The sequence below is a fragment of the Bos indicus x Bos taurus genome, chromosome X (assembly GCF_003369695.1).
Source record: "Bos indicus x Bos taurus breed Angus x Brahman F1 hybrid chromosome X, Bos_hybrid_MaternalHap_v2.0, whole genome shotgun sequence".
NCBI lineage: Eukaryota > Metazoa > Chordata > Mammalia > Artiodactyla > Bovidae > Bos > Bos indicus x Bos taurus.
In genome coordinates, this window is record NC_040105.1 from 94,340,645 (window position 1) to 94,365,801 (window position 25,157).

The following is a 25,157-nucleotide window of genomic DNA, read 5'->3' on the forward strand; positions in this document are numbered from 1 at the left end:
AATGCTGGGCTGGATGAAGCATAAACTGGAATCAAGATTGCTGGGAGAAATATCAATAACCTCAGATATGCAAATGACACTACCCTTATGGCAGAAAGCAAAGAAAACCTGAAGAGCCCCTGGATGAAAGTGAAAGAGGAGTGAAAAAGTTGGCTTAAAACTCAACATTCAGAAAACTAAGATGGCATCTGGTCCCATCACCTCATGGCAAATAGATGGGGAAACAATGGAAACAGTGACAGGCTTTTATTTTGGGGGGCTCCAAAATCACTGCAGATGGTGACTGCAGCCATGAAATTAAAAGATGCTTGCTCTGGAAGAAAAGCTATGACCAACCTAGACACCATATTAAAAAGCAGAGACATTACTTTGCCAACGAAGTCTAGTCAAAGCTATGGTTTTTCCAGTAGTCATGTATGGATGTGAGTGTTGGACTATAAAGAAAGCTGAGTGCTGAAGAATTGATGCCTTTGAACTGTGGGGTTGGAGAAGACTCTTGAGAGTCCCTTGGACTGCAAGGAGATCCAACCAGTCCATACTAAAGGAAATCAGTCCTGAATATTCATTGGAAAGACTAATGCTGAAGCTCCTATACGTTGGCCACCTGATGCAAAGAGCTGACTCATTGGAAAAGACCCTGATGCTGGGAAAGATTGAAGGCGAGAGGAGAAGGACGACAGAGGATGAGATGGTTGGATGGTATCACCCACTCAATGGACATGAGTTTGAGTAAGCTCCTGGAGTTGGTGATGGACAGGGAAGCCTGGCATGCTGCAGTCCATGGGGTCACAAAAAGTCAGACACAACTGAGTGACTGAACTGAGCTGAGCTTGTTGTTTCTAGCCTAAGCAAAACCGTGCCTGTGGGATTTATTTGAGTTTTTAAAGTTGAAGTCCATTCATAAATCCCAAGCTTCCTCTTCTCAGGCAGGAGTTCTGTGATCAGGCAGTTGGGATTGCAGGCCAGTCCTCGACCCAAGGAAGTAACAGAGATGGTGTAAGAACGAGGTCCACCAATCTCTTGCAGGTTTACTATAGCCACAGCCCATGCTAAGTTCAAGAGAGGGCGTTCCCACATCTCAAAGTTGTCCTCCTGAAAAGCAAGCAAGGAAAAGAGTTGTGATAGTTTGGTAACTAGCAATAAGCTGCCATATTATTTGTGGCATTATGTCTTAGAATTATCGAGCACTTCTAGAGAAAAGTAGCACAAAGGAGCCTCATTACTGATTATGATATCAACATTAAAAAATGCCTTCTTAAAAGATCAGTGCATATCCTCCATAAAGTAACACATTTCAGTCCAAGACAAACTTGGTACTTGACTATTAAACCATCTTAAAATACACACCCCAAATAAACATTTGGATGAATTGTAAACGATAAAGCAAGAGAAGATGTTCCTGGCCAATTCCTACTTTTTCCCATAGAACATTATTTACTATACCTTTCTAAGCCAGTAACCCTGTTTGCCTAAGCGGTCCTGGTTGATGGCAATTACATCCTTATCCTGAAGAAGGGCTTTGGCTTCAGGGCTGATGTGTCGGAGATCATTGGACATGAGTAACGGAGCCGCCATGATAGCCCAGAGGGCCATCTGAGTTATTTGCTGATCCCGGCTGAGGCCAAAGTTGCCAATCACCAACTGGGACAAAGAATGAAGTAAGAATTCAAGCGAGATAAAACATTCTTAAAGTTACCTAGACACAGAGAAGGCAATGGCACCCCACTCCAGTACTCTTGCTTGGAAAATTCCATGGACGGAGGAGCCTGGTGGGCTGCAGTCCATGGGGTCACTAAGAGTCGGACACGACTGAGCGACTTCACTTTCACTTTTCATTTTCATGCATTGGAGAAGGAAATGGCAACCCACTCCAGTGTTCTTGCCTGGAGAATCCCAGGGATGGGGGAGCCTGGTGGGCTGCCGTCTATGAGGTTGCACAGAGTCGGGCACGACTGAAGCGACTTAGCAGCAGCATAGAGACAAGTCACCTTCCAGGGCATCCTGCTCTGATTACTCTCACATAAAGCCTCCTCCCAGGAACTTCTCCCTTCTGATTTATCCTGGGTGTCAAGTAGGAAGGAAACAGGTCCACTTCAGGAGCTTGAACCAGAGGGCTCAGGTTCTTACCATATCTGGGTCATTCCAACCTCCTGGTCCTGCAACAGGAACAATTATCTTCTGGTTAGAAGATGTCCAGTCCAAGGTTTTCCTTATACTTTCCCAAGAATCATAAATGTCAGCAAAATTTCTCCAGTGATTGCAGTACTCTCGGATTTCTGTGTAATTGGGCTGTGAAAACAGAGAGAACTCTTCTGTTTACTTTCTACTAACATTCTTGTGATAGGAAAACAATCATGTTTTTAAAAGGCACTTGTAGCCTCCTTAGTTTACAGATTAAAGGTCTCTATGAGGACAGCTAAATCCTTATCATTAATATAATGGAGTTTCATTATAAGACGTTTGCTTCAGAAGTAGGCTATATAACTTACAATGGTTCTAACAGTGTTTTTGCTGGAAATTTAGCAAACAGTAACTAGGTGCAGCAGTCCCCCCTTACGTGCGGGGGATGCATTCTAAGACTCCGAGTGGATGCCTGAAACCACAGATAGTACTAAACTCTATTATATGTACTACCTTTTTTTCCTATACAGATACCAGTGGGTGGGTAGCGTATACAGCATGCATATGCTGGACAAAAAGGATGATTCATGTTCCAGGTGGGATAGAGTGAGATGGCGTAAGACTTTATCACAATACTCAGAATGCGTACAATTTAAAACTTATTAATTGTTTATTTCTGGAATTTTGCATTTAATACTTTGGACTGTGGTTGACCTTTGGTAACCAAAGCCGTGGAAAGCAAAACTGTGGGATGGGGGGGACTACTGTATTGGGATTATGGAGGATTTTAATTTTTTCTATACTTCACGGTCAAATTTTTCCAAAATGCACATGTATTACTTTTATAATCAGAAGCAAATACAGTGATTTCCTAATATGATACTATAAATCAACTATCCTTCAATTAAAAAATAACTAAAATAATCTTAATAAGTAAAAGTTCCAAATTACACAGGACTCAGCCAGCAGATGATAAGGCAATTTGAATCCCAGGCATATAATTTGTTATGTTTAATTAGAAATAAAAGTTTGTAGATAGGCAGGTGGGCTATCTGAGGTTTAAGATGTTTAGAAAGAGGTTAGAGAATTTTGCAGAGATTAGAAGGAGGTAACGGATTCATTCTATAAGTAATTACTCAACACTTACCATAAGGTAGGGATACACTGATAAAGTCAGAAAAGGTCCCTGCCCTCCTGAAGCTTACATTTTAATGGAGGAGACAGACAATAGGTAAATCAACAAATAATTCCATAGAATGTTAAGCTCATAGAAGGAAATTGAATAGGTTAACATGATAATGAAGTGGGCTGATTCAGGATATATTTTGTAGGCAGTACTAAAAGGATTGCTGCAGATAGGTTGTGAACCATGAGACAAAAATGAACAATCAAAGATGACTGGCTTCTCAGTTGATGGTGACTTAGTCTCCAGTTACAGCAGTGGGGATGGTGAGAAGTGGATGGATCCTGGGAGAAATGGCAGGATGAGACTGTTAAGTAAGGCTGGACTTTGACAGGGACCTTCGTCTCCTTTGCTCTTGAGTTCTGAAAATCTATCAGCAAGGCTCTACTGGATTCTGGGCTCACTATCTCACCTTAAAGATGGGCCACACATAAAGGGGCCACTCACAGGAATACACAATGCTTCTGCCAGTCCTGTTCAGGGCCAAGGACATTTGCTTATAACCTGTATGAGAAAACAATGTGTAAAATAAAGAAAGGGATTTCCAGCTGGGACTGTATATTTTTAATAGAAGCTGCCTGGAAGGGCCACGTTTCTATTTTAAACCAGCAGCACAGAGAGGTGACTGTTCTGTGCTTACACTGTGTGTAGTGCCAGCCAGACTGCTGGGATTGTTCTGAGGAGAGAGTGCAGGATGGTGGCTATATTGAAGAAGGGCAGGAAGGGAGATGTTCTTCTCTCTGTGACTGTTTGACATCTGGGATTCTTTTCCCAGTGATGGACAGAGAGTTAAGAATTATCTGGAGTCAACTCAGAGCTCTCTTACATGAAAAGTTCACGGCATTAGCTGTGGTTGGGCACATGTGGCTTTTACATGCATCAATGAATAAATGTATGGACAAGCTGAAAGAAGAGGCAGGAACTCTGGCACACAGAGAATCATTATTTCCAGTGTTGTGACTGGATATTTCCAAAGTGAGGAGTAGTTCTTTGGATGCTTAGCTACCTTGTCCTCAAAGTTCTGCTTTTTGCTCTTGGCTAAATCTTGTGGATGAAACATACCCTCTGCCAAATGTTGTATACTGTCACAGTAACAACCATCAAATTTTAGCAGATCTACTCCCCAGTCAGCGAAGGTCTGGGCATCAATGTCATAGTATCCAAAACTCCCAGGGAAGCCTGCGCAGGTTTTATTTCCAACATCTGCATAAATCCCTAGCTTCAGTCCTTTGCTATGAACCTGAAATGAGAGAAAAGAGTCACCTCGCTAGAAGGGCAATCATGAAATAGAGAGAACCACTTCAGGCTGGAGGCAGAGACCTTCACCAGGTAGATACCGGCGGGCTTTCCCCTGCCCCCCAGCCCATAAAATTATTCAGATTAGTTTGTCAGGAGATAAAGAGCAAAGACCCCAGTTCTGCTGAGTTTAAACTATACCTGTAACAATAGCATAGAACTGATATGAAAGCTGTCAGTTGCTCTGATCTTCGTTTGACGGGATCTTAAAAGTTACATTTTCAGGGCAATGATAGATTTATCTGGACAAAGACTCTTTCCTTGACTGAACCTTAGGCACCTCTAAACCCCCTCTCAAGCAGGCCTCTACCTTAGCTTACCCTGTCTAGTTTTAGTAAGAATCCTGCAAACTCACCCTCCCCTCTCCACCTTTTAATATCTGATCAAATTCCTTATGCCCCACCCTTAATGTCTAAGTCCTTGGCTTGCTTCCCCTCCTCCTGATATCTCCTCTTAGTAATTGTTCATCCACTGACCCCCACAATCTGGCTATTTAAAACCCCACTCATCTTTGGTGTATTTTGGATTGAACTTGGCTCTTTCCCCTATTACAACAGTACTGAATTGTACTCAGTATCTGTCTTCACTGCCTTAAACTAGTGTTCGGCTCCATTACTCCTTAACAATCTCTAGAACATATTCCTTCTATCTTCTAAAGTTGTAATCTATAGTACAATTGTGATAACTGCTCAAAATTTATATGGAAATATATGCATGCATGTCAAGAACCAAGTTCCTTTTTTCTCCTAGAGAATTCAGTAGTTTCAGCAAAAAGAGAACTTCTCCAAGATGGGCCTCAAGAACTGTTGTGAAACACAGATCTGCTGATGGGATGAAAATCCCACCAAATAAGCCTTACAATTTGGATAGTAACAGCTATTTTACTTTCCAAGTGTTTTGAGCAAGATTATGTATAGAAATGCTTATAGTCACCTGAATGAAAAAGAGAATTACCCATACACTCACATAATCAGCCAGGCGGTGGATCCCACCAGGAAAGCGTTTAGGGTCTGCCTGAAGTCTGCCTTTTGAATCTCTTTCCGGAGCCATCCAACAGTCATCAATGCAGATGTACTCATAACCTACATCCTTCCAGCCATCTGAGGCCATGATCTCAGCTATCTGCAGGAAGAGCTTCTCGCTGAAAGACAAATTCCAAGAATCATTACAATTCATTAGACAAATGCTTGGGTACTCTGATTTATTAGGCATCTCAAGGTTTTGCAATTTATTTTTCAACCGGTTATAATTTGGTAGTAATTACAACCAATGAGGGTAAAATGGACTGGCCCTTTTTCTTCTCACTCCTTGCCCTTCTACGCCTAAGAACCCCAAACAGTTAAAAGAGGAATGAGAAATACATGAAACTGAAAAGGCTATTAGAACTAAGAAGACAGTTCAGTAAAGTAAAACTACAAAGTTAACATAATCAGTAGCTTCTTCAGATATCAACAATAACCTATTCAGAGAAAAAGACACCATTCACAAGAGCAACCAAAAAACCAACAGACAAAACCTAAAATACCCAGAAGTAATTTTAAAACTAAGTGCAGGGCTCATTTGAATAAACTATGATGTTTACAAATAGCTAAGAAGAGAAGCAAAAGGCAAAGGAGAAAAGGAAAGATATACCCATTTGAATGCAGAGTTCCAAAGAACAGCAAGGAGAGATAAGAAAGCCTTCCTCAGTGATCAATGCAAAGAAATAGAGGAAAACAATAGAATGGAAAAGACTAGAGATCTCTTCAAGAATTTGAAATATGTATAATATAATATATGAAACGAGTCAATGCACGATGCATGACCCTGATGCTGAGAAAGATTGAAGGCGGGAGGAGAAGGGGACGACAGAGGATGAGATGGTTGGATGGCATCACCCAGTCAATGGACATGAATTTGAGTAAACTTCGGGAGTCGGTGATGGACAGGGAGGCCTAGCGTGCTGGAGTCCATGGGGTCACAAAGAGTCGGACGCAACTGAGCGACTGAACTGACTGACTGATGATGTTCCAATTTATGAGAATAAATGGAGATACATTATTTTGTTCTTGAATAGGAAAACTCAGTATTAAAAAAAAGCAAACTCTCCCTGTACACTTCTAGACATTTACTAAAACCTTTAACTAATCCCCAAAGGACTTTTTTAAGGAAGTTTGCAACATGACTCAAAAATGTCACCTCAAAAGTTATATACATGAATAGTCTACCAAAGATAAATGAAGCTGGTGCTGTACTATTAGCATTAGAATACACAGATAAATAGAATCAAAGAGGAAGTTCAAAAAAAGAGATCCTTCAAGCCATTTGATATCATAAAATTTAGTACATATTAAATATAATATTGCTTATAGGTGAACAAAGTCCAGCTGGATTAAAGATTTAAATACTTAAAAAACCCATAAAAAATGCTAGTAGAAAATATAAATTTTGTATTCCATTTTATATTCAGATAGGAAAGAACTTTCTTTGCATGATACCAGAGCCAGAAACCATAAAGGAAGAACCTAGTGTTTGATACATAAATATCAAAACTAACATATAGCAAGAACCACTGTTTTGGGAATTCCTTAGTGGTCCAGTCGTTAGGGCTCTGAGCTTTCACTGCCAAGGGCCTAGGTTGGATCTCTGGTTGGGGAACTAAGATCCCACAAGCTGTGCGAAATTGTCCAAAAAAAGAACCACTGAATTCACAACTTATGGTAGACCCCAAACAAATAAAAACCAAAAAGTAAACGAAATAACCCCAAACACTCCAATTGAAAAATTTGGAACAAACAAGCAGCACAGAAAAGAAATCATGCAAACAAACAGCCAATTTAACTTATTAAAAGATGTTCAACTTTATCAGTAATCAAATAAATGAAAATAAAAACACCTACCAGATTGGCAAATTTCAGAAGAATAACAAAAATGCAGTGTTGGCCAGACTGTGGGGGAAAACAGGAACTCATACACAAGTGTGAGTCACTCAGTCCTACCTCTTTGTAACCCCATGGACTGTAGCCCACCAGGTTTCTCTGTCCATGGAATTCTCCAGGCAAGAATACTGGAGTGGGTAGTCATTCCCTTCCCCGAGGGATCTTCCCAACCCAGGGACTGAAACCCAGGTCTTCTGCATTGCAGGCAGATTGTTTACCTTCTGAGCCACCACAGAAGCCCACATGGTTGTTGGGAAGGTGCATTTGTAAAACTTTGGGGGAGGACAGTTTGATATGAAACAAAATGAGCATACCCTTGGACCCAGGATTTAGACTTCTAAGGAAAAAAAATCAGATGATGTACAAGGGTGGTTATTAGTACGCTTTGTTCATAATAATGAAAAATTGAAGATGAGTAGTCATGAACAGGAGATTGTTTAAATAAAGCATGGCTAATACATACAATCTGCACTTATGAAACTCCCATTCTGTGCCAAGCACTCACTCTTCAATTTACAAAGGGATCATCAGTTTGCCCAAGATCACCTGGCAAAGTAATAATAAGCTAGAATTTGAACCCAGGCAGACAGACTTCAGAGTCTTGTTAACTGCTCGAGACATAAATGTGATCTCATTTTTATTGAAAAACACTTTAAAAAGAAATTTGTGTTTTTATTTACATAGAAAAAAAAAGGAAAGGTCGCATATTAACACTTTAACCATGATTATTTCTGGGTGGTGAGATGAGGGGAATCTATTTTCTTTATACTCTTCTTTACTATCCACATTTTTTGCCATAATTGTGCATTAATTTCTTAATCAGATACAAAAATAAGACAACCACCACTCAGGAAAAAAAAGGAAAAGACAGAAAGAAATATGGGATGGCCATAATTTACTCCAGGGTCATGATGGATTTAGTCTGAAACTTAGAAAGCCAATTAACTTTGTCATGTTTGACCAACATCTGTAAAGACATTCAAAGGAATAACTTATGGCCACTGGGATGTACCATAATCGCTACTTATAGAGGGGGCTCTGCACCAAGGGTGTCTTTATTATGTTTTTAAACAATATCTATCAGTGATTCTTAACCTTTTCTAGATGGAGATCTATTTGAGAATCTGAACAAAGCTCAAGATCCTCTCTCCAGAAAAACACATATACTCACATTTGCAGATTTGCATTAATTTCCCCATAGATTCCAGGCTAAGAACATTCCTTGCCTGTGCCCTCACTCAGTCGTGTCCGACTCTTCGTGACCCTATGGACTGTAGCCCGACAAGCTCCTCTGTCCATGCGATTCTCCAGGCAAGAATACTGGAGTGGGTTGCCCTTTCCTCCTCCAGGGGATCTTCCTGACCCAGGGATTGAACCCGTGTCTCTGTTCTTTATCACTAGTGCCACCTAGGAAGCCGTGGTAAAGAATCCGCCTGCCAATTAGGAGACGCAACAGACGCAGGTTACATCCCTGGGTCAGAAAGATCCCCTGGAGGAGGAAAGGGCACCCCACTCCAGTATTCTTGCATGGAAAATTCCATGGGCAGAGGAGCCTGGCAGGCTTCAGTCTACCAAAGAGTCAGATGCGTGGGCTGAGCATGAGCATAGGATAAGAACATTCCTTCCATATGCCTAATTGAGGGGGTTTGGTATTGCACTGTGCAATAACCCTTCAGATGGGTTATCTAGTTGAAAGTCAACCTGTGTGAGATAAGAACTGTTTTGCAGAGCACCAGAGTTGGTTCCCTGAGGTAAGAGTTGCTTTCCCAATCTGCAGACAAAGGATGTGTGGGTCTGATAGGATCAATACTTGTCTTATCCACTAAAGATCCTCCGAATAACCTTCCAACCAGAGGCCATACCCAAGGGCTATGGGGTGGGGAGATCTAGGAGACACTATGGTCTCTCTAAATTCCCTCAAATTAGAGCCAAGGAACCCGTGACTCCAAAAGGAGAAGAAATGACACGCGTCTTAGTCCTGTCTCTCCTACTCACCACAGCTGTTCTCAGTACTAGTCCCAGCAGAGACAGAGCTGCTGCTGCTAAGTCACTTCAGTCGTGTCTGACTCTGTGCGACCCCATAGATGGCAGCCCACCGGGCTCCCCTGTCCCTGGGATTCTCCAGGCAAGAACACTGGAGTGGGTTGCCATTTCCTTCTGCAATGCATGCAAGTGAAAAGTGAAAGTGAAGTCGCTCAGTCCTGTCCGACTCTTAGCGACCCCATGGACTGCGGCCTACCAGGCTTCTCCGTCCATGGGATTTTCCGGGCAAGAGTACTGGAGTGGGGTGCCACTGCCTTCTCCAAAGACAGAGCAGTAGCTTTCAATAAGGGTCTGAACGAACTGGATGCTAAATGAAGAAAGACCTTAGGTGGGTGAACAGGCAGAAAGAAGTGGAGAAGCAGAAGTCGCTGGCCAGACTCCTACCCCAAGGGGTCCCATGGAGAAAATCTAGAGCTAGTCCCCATCCAGCGGTCACAGAGAAAATTCAGGGCTAGTCCCCATCCAGGGCAGTTTGCTGGGGATAAAAAAGCAGCAGTGATAGGGGAGCTCTCCCTCCGGCTCAAAATTTTCTCGCTGAGACCCTCCATCCTTCCAAACACATCCAGACAAATATACGGAAAGGCGAAGAGAAGAAGGTACCCAATATCTCTGATACCTGATACAGGAATCCGGCTCTTCTTGGCAGTTCACGTTGCACATGAAGCGCTCCCAGTGCAGCCAGCCCATGGTAGGGGTCATCGCCAAGCCGTTGTCCAGGCCCCAAGCCCTAGGGAGCCCGTAGGGAACCAGGACCTGGAAGCAAAAGGCCAGCACGCAGCCCAGCCGCAGGACTCTGCTCACCGGTTTCATCGTCGCTGTCATCATACAGCACAGATTTCCAAGAGTCACCTGGGGTTTTAAATTTAACCTACGGGGGTAAAAAGGCGGAGACGGTCCGCAGAACCCGCTTTGGTCCCCATCACCAATCACTGGTGAGTAATTAAGCCGTGACGTGACTGTTTCTCCAGCAACTGGGATGGTTATCCCCGGAGGCTGACCAATGACCAGTCACAGAAGACGCACCGCCACCAACCACTCTCTCTCTTTCTGAATGTCGACCCGCCCTATTTTTATACCAGAAGGAAGTGCCGCACTTTAATGATCCGGGGTTAGAGCCTAGCGGTGCTCACGTGATCGAGATCTCACATGACGTAGATCCTCACGTGACCTATCGCTTACGTGAGCAGAAGTAGTTCTGGTCGTCGTCTACCGTCTCGCTATAAGCCGTTTGAGGGAAGAAAGAGGAAAATTATCCGGTATCGTTAGAGGTTGGTGTGTGGGTGGGAACCGGGGACCCGGGGGTGGTGATGATGCAGACCAAAGCGGGGTCCGCGGGCCGCCTCCGCCTTTTTCGTTCCTGCTTTCCCCTCCCCCGCTCCCCCTTCCCCCATCTCAGTGCCGGGAAGCCGCCTTTGCTGCGCCTGGTGGGGAAATGGTGGACGCTCGTGACTGTCTGTGTTTTTGTATATCTGTCTGTCTGGGCGGGTCTCAAAGGACCCTTAAGAGAAACCGTAAGCTGAAAAACATTGGAAAACCACGTCCCCGGATTAGGAAAAACAGATCTTGAGTCCAGTGGTCTGAATGCTAGTCCACCCATTCAGGCACCCAGTTTCCAGTGCCTGATTGTCTGTAGGGAGAGGCACCAAGCGAATTTGATCTGTAGAGTCACATCTAGGCAAATACTGCGTGCCTGACCGCGGCGCCCAATGAATGTTTTTACTGAATTAAATATTTAAATAACGTTTATTTTTCCGGCTTTTAACAAGCTACATGTTCAATTTTTGGACTTTGGAAAAATAACGGTATGCTATAAATTGAAAAAAATACACGTAATTCATCACTCGCAGATAACTACTCAGCATTTCGGTCTGTAAAACGTCTGTATATAACACGCACATAAATGCACGAATTCTTAACTCACAAATGGAATCCGGGTTCCTACTTCAGGCAACAGAGTCCTCGTGGCCTTCCCAGGAGACACAGTGATGAAGCAGAACCTCCGTGTCCCCACACGGGATGTTAAGGCCTAGAGGGCTATAGGGACATTAAATGGAATGGGTCGTCCAAGAGTTAAGGCAAGCAAAAAACCAGTGTGTAAATCTGTCACTCAGACCTGAAAATGATCTATAGGAAGACAGCACTGCACATGCATTGTTCCAGGCACATCTTAGGGAGTTAGTGAATGTTGACTTGAATCTTTGGTGTAGTATTAGGGACTAGTACACTTTGTACTTTCTTTCCAAGAGGCCCACTGTTCCCAGACCATGTCAGATAAGCCATACACATACAAAAATAGAAATTTTTATCAAATTTGCTATACGAAATATAACAAAAGTAAACATTTTAATTTGTTTTCTGTTTTTTTTTTTTTTTTGCTGAAATAAAATTTCTCTCTATAGAAAATTAGGAATGCACAAAAGAATTGAAAAAAGTTGAAAAAACCATAAACTTACTACTCAGAGTAGCCTCTATTAACATGTGACAAATTCCCCATGCATGTACTTTCCTAACTTTTAAAAGAATTCCAATTACAATGATTTTTAAAAATTAAACTATTTAGAAGTATATAGGGTAAAAAGTGAAATTCCTCTACATTCTTGCTACCCTATAGTGCTCCTTTTCTCAAAATACAACTTAACGTGCTTCCAGAACTTCTCTGCATTTACATACATATAGATGTTCCTGCTTATATTTTAAAATAAGTAGGTTCATACTATACATTATCCCTTCATTTAATTTAATTTGGAAATCTTCCAGGGTCAGGGAAGATTTTAAAAAAAATACAGCTACATGGCTTTCTGTTTTAAGGCTAAAGTATAATTCACTGTCATTCCCCTATTAATGGATAATTAGGTTTCTAATTTTCTGCCATCACTAACAATGCAACAGTGAACATTTGTGAGTATTTCTGTTGACCAGGTTCCTGGAAGGAATTCTAGCATGGTCGAAGGATATGTGAACATATATCTTTCTCACAGTTGTGGTTATAAAACAGTTATGATCTTAGGTCACTTAAGATTATAGCATAAGTAGTTTCTTATGTTATTCGATTTCCAATTTTTAAAGTGGGTAATATTTCATCTTTCTTAGTAAAATATCTTTCAAAAATATTTAGCTCCATAAACCTTTGTCTGAATTTCAGATCTTCTTAGGGCATATAACCAGAAGTTACATGTAGCAAAAGGCATGACATATATCCAAATTGCTTTCCAGAGATACTGCATCAACTTTCACTGCTCTGGGAGTATATTAGTTTGGGAACCCTGAATATCAGTATCAACTTATCCTTCCTATTTTACTTTCACTGTGGTGATGGATGAAAAATGGCAATTAATTGTAGTTTTAACTTGTATTTCTGGTGATTGATGAGGATTGAACATTTCCCAGACTCTTCTGTATCTTCACATCTGTATTTCCCATACATTTAATCTGTTACCAAGTCTCCCAGAGTCCACTGCTTTGAATGCATAGATCATTATCTTGCCTCTCCCCCCTTTTAAAAAGTATCTTGCCTCCCCCCACCTTTTAAAAGTGCCATTGCCTTATATAAATACCTTAACATATCTCTAACAGAGCTCTAGCTGCTCTTGGTAGTGTCACCCCCACCCCCTCTCTTTGAGCGTCACACTGTTGCCATGGTGATCTTTCTGAAAGGTTCTGACTACTTGACTCTCCTCCCCTCACTTTCCTTCTTCTCCTTCCTCCCCTCACTTCTCTCTCCTTAGCTCCCTGCCCGCCTCTCTCCTCCCCTCAGTGCCCCATGTAAAACCCTTAAAAGGCCTCTAGCCTTTGTCTGATAAGACCTCCTGGATGAATACCTTGCCAGCCATATCTCCTGCCTTGCCTCCTCCTATTTTATGCTCCATCATAATTTTTAGAATTTGTGGATCCCTGAGCCGGTTAGTCCTTTTCACTTAACTATTGTACGCTGATAGAATTGAGCAGTCAATCCCTGCTTTATAACACCCTTTCACCCTGTCCATAGTTATGTCATAGTAGAGAAATGTTTATTTGCCCATTTTGTCTTCAGTGCAGATGTACAGTGCCTCTGTAGGACCACGAGTCATTTCTGGGCTTATTGATCCTTATATGCCAGAACCTGGTACTGGATCTGGCAACTGAACAACATAAAATGAAGATGTAAATTCTCTGTAGTGTCTTTTTTCCATTTATCTCTTTGGCCTTAATATTTACTTGATTTTTTTTAATTTGTATGAGTTTTTCAATATACTAAAGATAGTAATGTATTTGTTGTAGTTATCTTATTTGTTGTTTGTTTTTTATGTTTAATCTTACTTTTGATGTAATGAAGTTTTCCATTTTTATATAATCAGATGTAGCTGTCTTTTATGTCTTGATGTCTCTCACTGATTTAGTTGCCATTCATTTTGTGTATCTTTTCATCTTTTGTATATCTTTCCTGACTTTGTGTTTATATATGATGAATGTGGAAAACTTAGAACATACAGAAGTAGCCAAAGAAAACATTCCCTGAAACAAAGTTCCCATAATCTTACCACCCAGAAATAGCCACCATTAATGGTATCCAGCACATAAAATAGGTATCAAATAGTTGTTGAATGAATGAATGAGTTAGAAATTTGGTGAAGTCTTTCTGTTATACAAGTGTCTTAAGAAAAAGCTATCAGTGTAATTTTCTATTAATAGTTTGCTTTTTCTCTCTTAACCATATTATGAACATTTTTCCATGACAGTAGTCTTAATTTTTTTTCAGCTATACCAAAATTACATTGAACCGAACCTGCCAGCAAGAATTCAACAGCCACCATGATGCTGAGCACAGAAGGCAGGGAGGGGTTCGTGGTGAAGGTCAGGGGCCTGCCCTGGTCCTGCTCAGCTGATGAAGTGATGCGCTTCTTCTCCGATTGTAAAATCCAAAATGGCACATCAGGTATTCGTTTCATCTACACCAGAGAAGGCAGACCAAGTGGTGAAGCATTTGTCGAACTTGAGTCTGAAGATGAAGTGAAATTGGCTCTGAAGAAGGACAGAGAAACCATGGGACACAGATATGTTGAAGTATTCAAGTCCAACAGTGTTGAAATGGATTGGGTGTTGAAGCACACAGGTCCGAATAGTCCTGATACTGCCAATGATGGCTTCGTCCGGCTTAGAGGACTCCCATTTGGCTGTAGCAAGGAAGAGATTGTTCAGTTCTTTTCAGGGTTGGAAATTGTGCCAAATGGGATGACACTGCCGGTGGACTTTCAGGGGCGGAGCACAGGGGAGGCCTTTGTGCAATTTGCTTCGCAGGAGATAGCTGAAAAGGCCTTAAAGAAACACAAGGAAAGAATAGGGCACCGGTACATTGAAATCTTCAAGAGTAGCCGAGCTGAAGTCCGAACCCATTATGACCCCCCTCGAAAGCTCATGGCTATGCAGCGGCCAGGTCCCTATGACAGGCCAGGGGCTGGCAGAGGGTATAATAGCATTGGCAGAGGGGCTGGTTTTGAAAGGATGAGGAGGGGTGCCTATGGTGGAGGGTATGGAGGCTATGACGACTATGGTGGCTATAATGATGGATATGGCTTTGGATCTGATAGATTTGGAAGAGACCTGAATTACTGTTTTTCAGGAATGTCTGATCATAGATATGGAGATGGTGGGTCCAGTTTTCAGAGCACCACAGGGCACTGTGTACACATGAGGGGATTACCTTACAGAGCCACTGAGAATGATATTTACAATTTCTTCTCACCTCTTAATCCCATGAGAGTACACATTGAAATTGGACCTGATGGCAGAGTTACTGGTGAGGCAGATGTTGAATTTGCTACTCATGAAGATGCTGTGGCAGCTATGGCAAAAGACAAAGCTAACATGCAACACAGATACGTGGAGCTCTTCTTGAATTCTACCGCAGGCACGAGTGGGGGAGCCTATGATCACAGCTACGTAGAACTCTTTTTGAATTCTACAGCCGGGGCAAGTGGTGGAGCTTATGGTAGCCAAATGATGGGAGGCATGGGCATATCCAACCAGTCTAGTTATGGAGGTCCTGCCAGTCAGCAGCTGAGTGGTGGTTACGGAGGTGGATATGGTGGTCAGAGTAGTATGAGTGGATATGACCAAGTTCTGCAGGAAAACTCCAGTGACTATCAATCAAACCTCGCTTAGGCAGAGAAGGAGTACCAAACAACAACAGAAATAACAGCAGTGCATTTATGGGAGTTAACTAGAATAGGAATGGTGTCAGGCATATCCAGTATGATTGGTACGTGGGAATTATCATTGATTCTGATCACTCTTGGTCAGCTAGCTTCCTTTTCTTTTTCCTTTCATTCCTTTCATTCCTTTCTCTTTCCCTCCCTCTTACCCTCCCTCCCTCCCTCTTTCTTTGTTTCTTTTTCTCTCTTTTTTTTAAGAAACAAAAATTAAGTTTAACAGTTTTGCATTACAGGCTTGTAATTCATGCTTACTGTAAAGTGGAAGTCAGGATTGTTTTAAAACTTCAAGCTCAGTAATTTTGAACACTGAAACATTCACTTAGGATGTAATAACAAAGTTCAGTATTGACCATAACTGTTAAAACAACTTTCAGCTTTCTTCAAGTTAGTTATGTTATAGGAGTGTACTTAAGCAGTAAGCGTATTTAGGTTAAAGCAATTTCACTTATGTTAAATGTTGCTCTTATACCATGATACATTGAAAACTTTGGATGCATGTTGAGAAACATGCTTTTCTGTAAAAACTCAAATATAGGAGCTGTGTCTACGATTTCAAGTGAAAACATTTGGCATGTTTGTTAATTCTAGCTTTTTGGTTTAATATCCTGTAAGGCACGTGAGTGTACACTTTTAATTTTTTTTTAAAAAAAGCTCTGGGACAATTTTGAGATGTAATACCAATACTTTTAGGAGTTTGGTCATGTTGTTTGTATGAAATTCTGAGGCTTTGATTTAAATCTTTCCTTGTATTGTGATTTCCATTAGATGTATTGTACTAAGTGAAACTTGTTAAATAAATCTTCCTTTTAAAAACTGGAAAAATCTTGTATAGCTTCATTTTTATTACATTCTGTCTTACAAGCCATTTCTTTTATACAGTCCTCTGCTGGTGGAATTTAAATTGGTTTTAATTTTAATTATTATAAATATATCTTCAAATCTTTATGCATACATCATTGCACATTATTTATTTCTAAGATATATTCCTAGAAGTGGAATTGCTTTGTCAAAGGTCCACACATTTTTGAGACTTCTGATTTATATTGCCAGAAAGATTATGGTACTTTGTGTTTACACTAGGAGTGTATTTTTAAAAATTTAGCATCCTCATATGAATGAATCCTCATAGGATTCCCATAGCATCCTCAATGAAGCACATTTTTCTCCTTGATCTTGGCCAGTTTGTTAGTTGAAAGTTGTATCCCATTATTATTTTACTTTGTCTTCCTTAGACTAATACTGAGATGGAGCATCTTTGTGTTTGTTTCTATGTTTATCCTCATCACATCCACAGGACTATTGAGCTACTCTGGAGACATTGTACTTTTTCAATGCAGCATGCTCCAAAATCCAAAGAAGTAAAGACCAATAAATAATCCTCTTCCTTTCATTTAACTGTCAGTTCAGAAGATCTGAGACACCTTTATATGTTTAAAAGAAGAAGTAGACCTATGTTACAGAAACAATTCAGTGTCCTCCATGAATTCGTTAATAGTCTCTGAACACTCTTTAAGGTATTTTTTTTAATTGGAGGATAATTGCTTTACAAGTTGTGTTGATTTCTGCTGTACAATGAGATGAATCAGCTCTTTAAGGTTTTTAAGGGGGCATTTAAAGCTTGTTTTATATCATTGGTTCTCAAACTTTAGTATGCGCCAGAATCATCTTATGGGGCTTGTTAAAACGTTGGTTACTGGGGCCCACTCTTAAGATTGAAATTCAGTAGTTTGGGGGTGGTGTTTGAGAATATGCTGATGTGGCTGGTCTCAAGACCATGTTTTGTGCTTCATCATAGTTCTCTAATGGCTACAAGCCTATAAACCCTAAAATGCAACTCTAAGAAGCTGCTTGCTCCCTGATTTTTGATTGCCTCCCCCACTATCCTGTATCAAGTAGTTTAAACTTTCTATGAAAGTATAAATTGCATATGGCTATTTATAATACTTTGTATCTCCCGTGAGGACTTTGAAAACCTGTGACATCTGAGGTTACCTTACACTTCTGCCCATATCATAGTGGTCATTAACCATTACACTTCTGGATGCCCTCAGGCCAATACCAGTTGCACCTGAACTTTGATAGATGTTTTTGTAGATTTCCTGCCTAGCCTGGAAATCCTTGGTCTGTTTAGAGCTTGAGCCCAGAGAAACGCTCTGAAGTCGGAAGCAACTACCAAATTGGTATTACCTGATTCCATTTTTGAATCAGGACACTTGAATAGGACACTATTTATTGAAAACCATGCTGAGGATACAGTGGGTAGTGATTTGAAATTCTTCAATGACTTCTGCTGCTGCTGCTGCTAAGTCGCTTCAGTCGTGTCTGACTCTGTGCGACCCCATAGATGGCAGCCCACCAGGCTCCCCCGTCCCTGGGATTCTCCAGGCAAGAACACTGGAGTGGGTTGCCATTTCCTTCTCCAATGCATGAAAGTGAAAAGTGAAAGGGAAGTAGCTCAGTCATGTCTGACTCTTAGCGACCCCATGGACTGCAGCCTACCAGGCTCCTCCACCCATGGGATTTTCCAGGCAAGAGTACTGGAGTGGGGTGCCATTGCCTTCTGCCATTGTCTTCTCAATGACTTCTAATTTCTGTCAAAGTTGCCAAGAAAGCAAGATACCATTTCAACTCATGTCATACCAAGCCAGTTATTTACTTTGCCCTCCTAAGGCTTTCAGGAGGCTTTTTTCAGAGGGTTCACAAGTAGGAGTTTTTGCTTTCCAGGCTGCTCAGTTAATTTTCCAGAACATTCTCTTAGTATAAGCAAAGATTCTTCAGTTAGCCACTAGATGTCACCAAACCCCAGGATAGCCTTGGCTGATCCCGGCCCACCCCACCTCAACCACCCTGTGAATTGATACACAATTGCACTGTTAAGTTTTATCTACAAATCAAGGTCTTTTCCTTCAGGGAAAATTCTGTCAGCAAAAATGAGGATTTCTCCAAGCTGAGCCTCGAGGACTGTTGCAAAACAGCTGCTGATGGAAAGAAATGCCATTTGCTGTGTGTGATACCAGGGTGAGATTGTCACAAGGGCCATTTCACAACTTGCTCCCACATTGATCAAAATTCGGTCTTGTGAATGTAAAAAAAAAAAAAAAAACCCACACATGTGCATGGGGTCACAAGCTTAGCGTGGTGCAAGACCTCATTTGGGAAAAGAGGGTGTTTGCGCCTGGAGCTTCTGTAGAAATGCTTTTTCCAAGAGTCCTTTTTCTCCCTCCCTCCCTCCTTTCACAGGGCTCATTTGTCAAGCACGCATGTCATCACGTCAAGGCCATCCCCACTTTAGAGATGAGAAAACTGAGTCTCTAGGAGAGTAAGAATCAACTTTGTCTTTAGTGAAGAAGCAGGATGCTGGAGGGAGAGGAAATGACGTCTGGCCAGGGAAAGAGAAGGAAATGTCTCGGATCCTCAAGGGATGATGTAAGGGTGGTCTTGCCCTGGGACGTGAGTCAGGAGGGTGGCGCTGACCAGCGCTGGGTCCAGCGGCTCCTCTATATCTCCCCAGACTGCAGTCCCCTTTCCACACGGCTTAGCCCGCCGAGTGACGGTGAGAGGATCAGGTAGGGGCCCCTCTGGAAGACAAAGAAAGAATTTGGAAAGAATTCATTGTTCCTTCTCACCGTCCGCTTTCCAGAGACCCTCGACACTCCCCATCCAACCCCCTGGTGTATTTCCTTTCCCGAGAGGTATAGGGAAGAGGTCTGGCCCTGGCCGTTCTGGGATAAGCACGGGCCTTGTACGAGGGGGCGTGGTTAGCGGGATGACTGACAGTTGGTGGCTTCCAGGAGGAAGAAACTTCTGGAGTCTCCCTGCCCATCTCTGAGAGGGGTGAAAACTACTTTGGTAACCATCTGCTGCTGCTGCTGCTACTAAGTCACTTCAGTCGTGTCCGACTCTGTGCGACCCCATAGATGGCAGCCCACCAGGCTCCCCGGTCCTTGGGATTCTCCAGGCAAGAACACTGGAGTGGATTGCCATTCTAGGGCATGCTAAATCCGGCCCCCCATAGATGAAAAAATTAAATCATAGTCAATTTAAGAAAGAAATGGGCATTTTTATTGAACCAACCTGAGGATTATAACCTGGATGACCAGCTCTTAAAGAACTTTGAGCACTGCTCCAAAGAGGTGAAGGGGAAGATTTCAGAGAAACAAAGAGCGAGAGCTGTGAGTTTCAGGTTTATTTGGAGATATTGAAGACTATAGCTCTGGAGATGGCTTCTCAGAAAGTTCTGAGGAACTGCTCCCAAGAGGTAAGGGGGGAGGTCAATATGTATAAGCACAACACAGCACGACAAAGGTTAGTGACTTCAGTGAGTAATGACTCAATTCTTGTAGAAGCAGGTGGTGAATGACCTTCTTTAGTTGGCGTGGAAGTGAAAGTATTAGTCGCTCAGTACTGTCCGACTCTTTGAGACCCCATGGACTGTGGCCCACCAGCTTTCTCTGTCCATGGAATTCTCCAGGCAAGAATACTGGAGTGGTAGCCATTTCTTTCTCCAGGGGATCTTTACAAACTGAGCCACAAGGGAAGCCCTTCTTTAGTTGGCAGTGCCCCATTATTGTCAGCATATGCACAAAGTTTCAGATCAGATCAGTTGCTCAGTCGTGTCCAACTCTTTGCGACCCCATGAATCGCAGCATGCCAGGCCTCCCTGTCCCTCACCAACTCCCGGAGTTCACTGAGACTCACGTCCATCGAGTCAGTGATGCCATTCAGCCATCTCGTCCTCTGTCGTCCCTTTCTCCTCTTGCCCCCAATCCCCCCCAGCATCAGAGTCTTTTCCAATGAGTCAACTCTTCGCATGAGGTGGCCAAAGTACTGGAGTTTCAGCTTTAGCATCATTCCTTCCAAAGAAAACCCAGGGCTGATCTCCTTGAGAATGGACTGGTTGGATCTCCTTGCAGTCCAAGGGACTCTCAAGAGTCTTCTCCAACACCACAGTTCAAAAGCATCAATTCTTGGGCACTCAGCTTTCTTCACAGTCCAACTCTCACATCCATACGTGACCACTGGAAAAACCATAACCTTGACTAGACGAACCTTTGTTGGCAAAGTAATGTCTCTGCTTTTGAATATGCTATCTAGGTTGGTCATAACTTTCCTTCCAAGGAGTAAGCGTCTTTTAATTTCATGGCTGCAGTCACCATCTGCCGTGATTTTGGAGCCCAGAAAAATAAAGTCTGACACTGTTTCCACTGTTTCACCATCTATTCCCCATGAAGTGATGGGACCGGATGCCATGATCTTCGTTTTCTGAATGTTGAGCTTTAAGCAAACTTTTTCACTCTTCTCTTTCACTTTCATCAAGAGGCTTTTGAGTTCCTCTTCACTTTCTGCCGTAAGGGTGGTGTCATCTGCATATCTGAGGTTATTGATATTTCTCCCGGCAATCTTGAGTCCAGCTTGTGTTTCTTCCAGTCCAGCATTTCTCATGATGTACTCTGCATATAAGTTAAATAAACAAGGTGACAATATACGGCCTTGATGTACTCCTTTTCCTATTTGGAATCAGTCTGTTGTTCCATGTCCAGTTCTAACTGTTGCTTCCTGACCTGCATACAAATTTCTCAAGAGGCAGATCAGGTGGTCTGGTATTCCCATCTCTTTCAGAATTTTCCAGGTTTATGGTGATCCACACAGTCAAAGGCTTTGGCATAGTCAATAAAGCAGAAATAGATGTTTTTCTGGAACTCTCTTGCTTTTTTGATGATCCAGCAGATGTTGGCAATTTGATCTCTGGTTCCTCTGCCTTTTCTAAAACCAGCTTGAACATCTAGAAGTTCACGGTTCACATATTGCTGAAGCCTGGCTTGGAGAATTTTGAGCATTACTTTACTAGTGTGTGAGATGAGTGCAATTGTGTGGTAGTTTGAGCATTCTTTGGCATTGCCTTTCTTTGGGATTGGAATGAAAACTGACCTTTTCCAGTCCTGTGGCCATTGCTGAGTTTTCCAAATTTGCTGGCATATTAAGTGCAGGCATTTTATGACCATTTAGCATTCCACACTATGAGGAATGTTAATTCCCAGGTCAGGTGAGGATTTCATTGATAAGCCATGCAATGTACTAGTCTGTTCTGGTCGAGGAAATGGTTCCCTCTTGTTGCTTAGTCTCATATCTAGAGTTACACTAGAGTTACACTATTACAATCATTGATCTTATAGAACTATATTTGGTCAAATATTCCAAGTTACCTAGCCATCATTATTTTTATTGGAGGTTCAATCATACTTTGGTAATGCAAAAAACAATAGTTTTGTAAAATAGGCAGACTACAAGTAATATAACTAATAAAATTGTGTTTTTCTGCTTGTTTATTTTTTGGCCATACCATGTGACTTGTGGAATCTTAGTTCCCTGACCAGGTATTGAACCTGCAAACTCAGCAATGAAATCATGGATTCGGAACCCCTAGACTACCAGGGAATTCCTAGCTAGTAACATTAATAGGGTTATAAGTACATACTTATATAAGAACTTTGATTAAGTGTGGCCCAGTATATCCCCAGGTCTGTTCCATACCAATCTCTATCTTCAAGGTAATGATTATTTTGGCATTGCCCATAAGGCACCCAGCTCAATTACCTAGTGTCATTAGGCTGATTATCCTTCGTATGATTCATTTGTTCCTAACATTGGGGGCTGTAAACTTAGATGATCGTAACCTGATGTTAATCATATCTATTCCATAACTGAAGAAGGTTATATTCTTTGATTGAAATTTAGCTAGTTTCTCTGACTGAGCTTGAGTAACTTTAAAAGAAAAGTCATTTATGGTCATGCTCAGAGCAAGTATGATTGACTGGCCAAGGGAGGGAATCCCATCTACTAATTATCAATACTGGCCAAAACAGAACTATAACTTCTTTCTTCTAGAATAAATTTCCTAAGGGCCGTCCAATTAGAGCCTTGGAGAGGATAAATCCATCAAGGTAACCCAGAAGTATTGGATGTAGGTAAGTGTGGGATCGAGGATCTATGAAAAACAGGCAAGGAGAGGGAAGAATGAATTCTTATCAGATTCTTTCTTTGTCCTCCAGAGGCACCCCTACCTGACCCTCTCCCTACCACTCAGTGGGCTAGCTGTGGGGAAAGGGGACTGAAGTCTGGAGAGCGATAGAGGAACAGCTAGAAAAAACATTGATTTATGCAAAAGTCCAAGAAATTGAACTTGGGCAAACTCTGGGAGATAGTAAGGGACAGGGAGGCCTGGCGTGCTAGAGTCCATGGGGGCCAAAGAGTTGGACACAACTTAGTGACAAAGCAGCAACAATCAAGAAATTAAGAAAGCACTGTAAATATACAGGTCAGATCCAGTACCTTGGGATAGTTTTCTGCTTCTGATATCATCTTCTCATCATGATATGGGTGTAGTTCCTCCTATGTCGGAGCATTGGTTTAAGGTGATTTTGAGATCAGCAGTCTTCTGTACAGACCAGTCCAATGCAGGAGCACTTTCTAAGTGAGAAATATGAATCCAGAGTCAATTCCATTCAGTTTTGCTGTGTATGAGTTAGTTAAGAGAACCTGAAAAGGGTCCTTCCTTCTAGGTTGGAGGCAGTCCTTTAAATGGTATCTTTTCCAGTATGCATAATATCCTAGTTGCAGGTCATGAGGCATCTGATCTTTATTCCAAGATAGATTACTATGATAAGTTCAGAAAGAAACTTATTATAGGGTATCCTTTTAGTAATTTAATTAAGCTTTATAATAGTATAACACTGCAACAAGGAGTCATCTAGGAAGGGAGTCTTAGTCAGTGAATGCCAAACCTCAGGGGCCTCCCTGATGGCTCAGTAGTAAACAATCCATCTGCCAGTGCAGAAGACTTGGATTTGATCCCTGGGTTGGGAAGATTCCCCTGGAGAAGGAAATGGCAACCCACTCCAGTATTCTTGCCTGGGAAATCCCATAGACAGAGGAGCCTGGTGGGCTACAGTCTATGCGGTCACAAAAGAGACATGACTTAGCGACTAAAACAGCAACAACAACCAAACCTCAGCGCTAGAACTTAATATCCACAAAAGTGTATTATTTTTAAAATTAAAAAAAAATTGAAGTGTAGTCATTTACAATGTTGTACCTATCTCTGCTGTACAGCAAAATGACTCAGTTATACACGTATGTATATTCTTTTCTTAATATTCTTTTCCATTATGGTTTATCACAGAATATTCAATATAGTTCCCTGTTCTATACATTAAGACTTTGTTGTTTACCCATTCAAAATGTAATAGTTCTCATCTACCCACCCCAAACTCCCAAACTTGCAGTCCATCCTTCCCTCAGCCCTTTCTTGGCAATCATCAGTCTGTTCTCCGTGTCTATTTCTGTTTTGTGGATAAGTTCATTTGTGTTGTATTTTAGATTACACATATGTGGTATCATATAGTATTTTTCTTTTTCTGACTTACTTCACTTAGTATGATAATTTCTAGTTGCATCCATGTTGCTGCAAATGGCAGTATTTCATTCTTTTTAATGGCTGAGTAGTATTCCATTATATATATATCTTTATCCACTCATCTGTATATAGACATATAGACTGTTTCCATGTTTTGGCTATTGAGAACAGTGCTGCTGTGAACACAGGGGTGCATGTATCTTTTTGAATTATAGTTTTGGCCGAGTATATTCCTAGGAGTGAGATTGCTGGATAATATGGTAATTTTATTTTTAGTTTTATGAGGAACCTCCATACTGTTTTTTCCATAGTGGATGTACCAACGTACATTTCCACTACATCCTCTCCAGCATTTGTTATTTGTAGACTTTTTGATGTGGACCATTTTTAAAGTCTATTGAACTTGTTACAATATTGTTTCTGTTTTATGTTTTGTGTTTTTTTTTGGCCAGCATGTGGGATCTTAGATCCTTGGCCAGGGATCAAACCTGTATTCCCTGCTTTGGAAGGTGACGTCTTAACCACTGGACCATGAGGGAAGTCCATGTTATTTGTAAACTTTTCATTGATGGCCATTCTGACTGATGTGAGGTAGTACCTCACTGTAGTTTTGATTTGCATTTCTCTTATAATTTGCGATGTTGAGCATCTTTTCATGTGCCTACTGGCCATTTGTATGCCTTCTTTGGAGAAATGTCTATTAAGGTCTTCTGCCCATTTTTCAATTGGGTTGTTTGATTTTTGTTGAGTTGTACGAGTTGTAAGTCCTTGTCTGTCACATCATTTGCAAATATTTTCTCCAATTCCATAGGGTTGTCTTTCCATTTTTAATGGTTTTCTTTGCTGTGTAAAAGCTTGTAAGTTTGATTAGGTACCATTTGTTTATTTTATTTTTTTCTATTGCCTCAGGAGACTAACCTAAGAAAACATTCGTATGATTTATGTCAAAGAATGTTTACAAAGCTGTATTATTGAAACATAATTTTTTCTGTCTA

At 41.5% G+C, this 25,157-nt stretch overlaps 2 protein-coding genes across 3 annotated transcripts; one reads left to right on the forward strand and one right to left on the reverse strand.

Annotated features, from left to right (window-relative positions):
- Positions 1 to 251: 251 nt before the first annotated feature.
- On the reverse strand, positions 252 to 10,614 carry GLA (galactosidase alpha). The gene is made up of 7 exons (XM_027533538.1): positions 10,178 to 10,614; positions 5,567 to 5,741; positions 4,367 to 4,544; positions 3,717 to 3,808; positions 2,128 to 2,289; positions 1,444 to 1,641; positions 252 to 1,092 (listed from the first exon to the last, which is right to left on the reverse strand). Exons 1-7 carry the CDS (start codon positions 10,384 to 10,386, stop codon positions 787 to 789), a joined length of 1,320 nt encoding a protein of 439 aa, XP_027389339.1. The 5' UTR covers positions 10,387 to 10,614; the 3' UTR covers positions 252 to 786.
- Positions 10,615 to 10,704: 90 nt separating this feature from the next.
- On the forward strand, positions 10,705 to 16,571 carry HNRNPH2 (heterogeneous nuclear ribonucleoprotein H2). Of its 2 annotated transcripts, none has more exons than XM_027533536.1 (2): positions 10,705 to 10,829; positions 14,297 to 16,571. In XM_027533536.1, the coding sequence occupies exon 2, from the start codon at positions 14,350 to 14,352 to the stop codon at positions 15,697 to 15,699; it is 1,350 nt and encodes a 449-aa protein (XP_027389337.1). In that variant the 5' UTR covers positions 10,705 to 10,829; positions 14,297 to 14,349; the 3' UTR covers positions 15,700 to 16,571. The 2 variants fall into 2 exon arrangements, with proteins under 2 accessions (XP_027389337.1, XP_027389338.1); XM_027533537.1 differs by having other exon boundaries at positions 10,713 to 10,817.
- Positions 16,572 to 25,157: the final 8,586 nt, after the last annotated feature.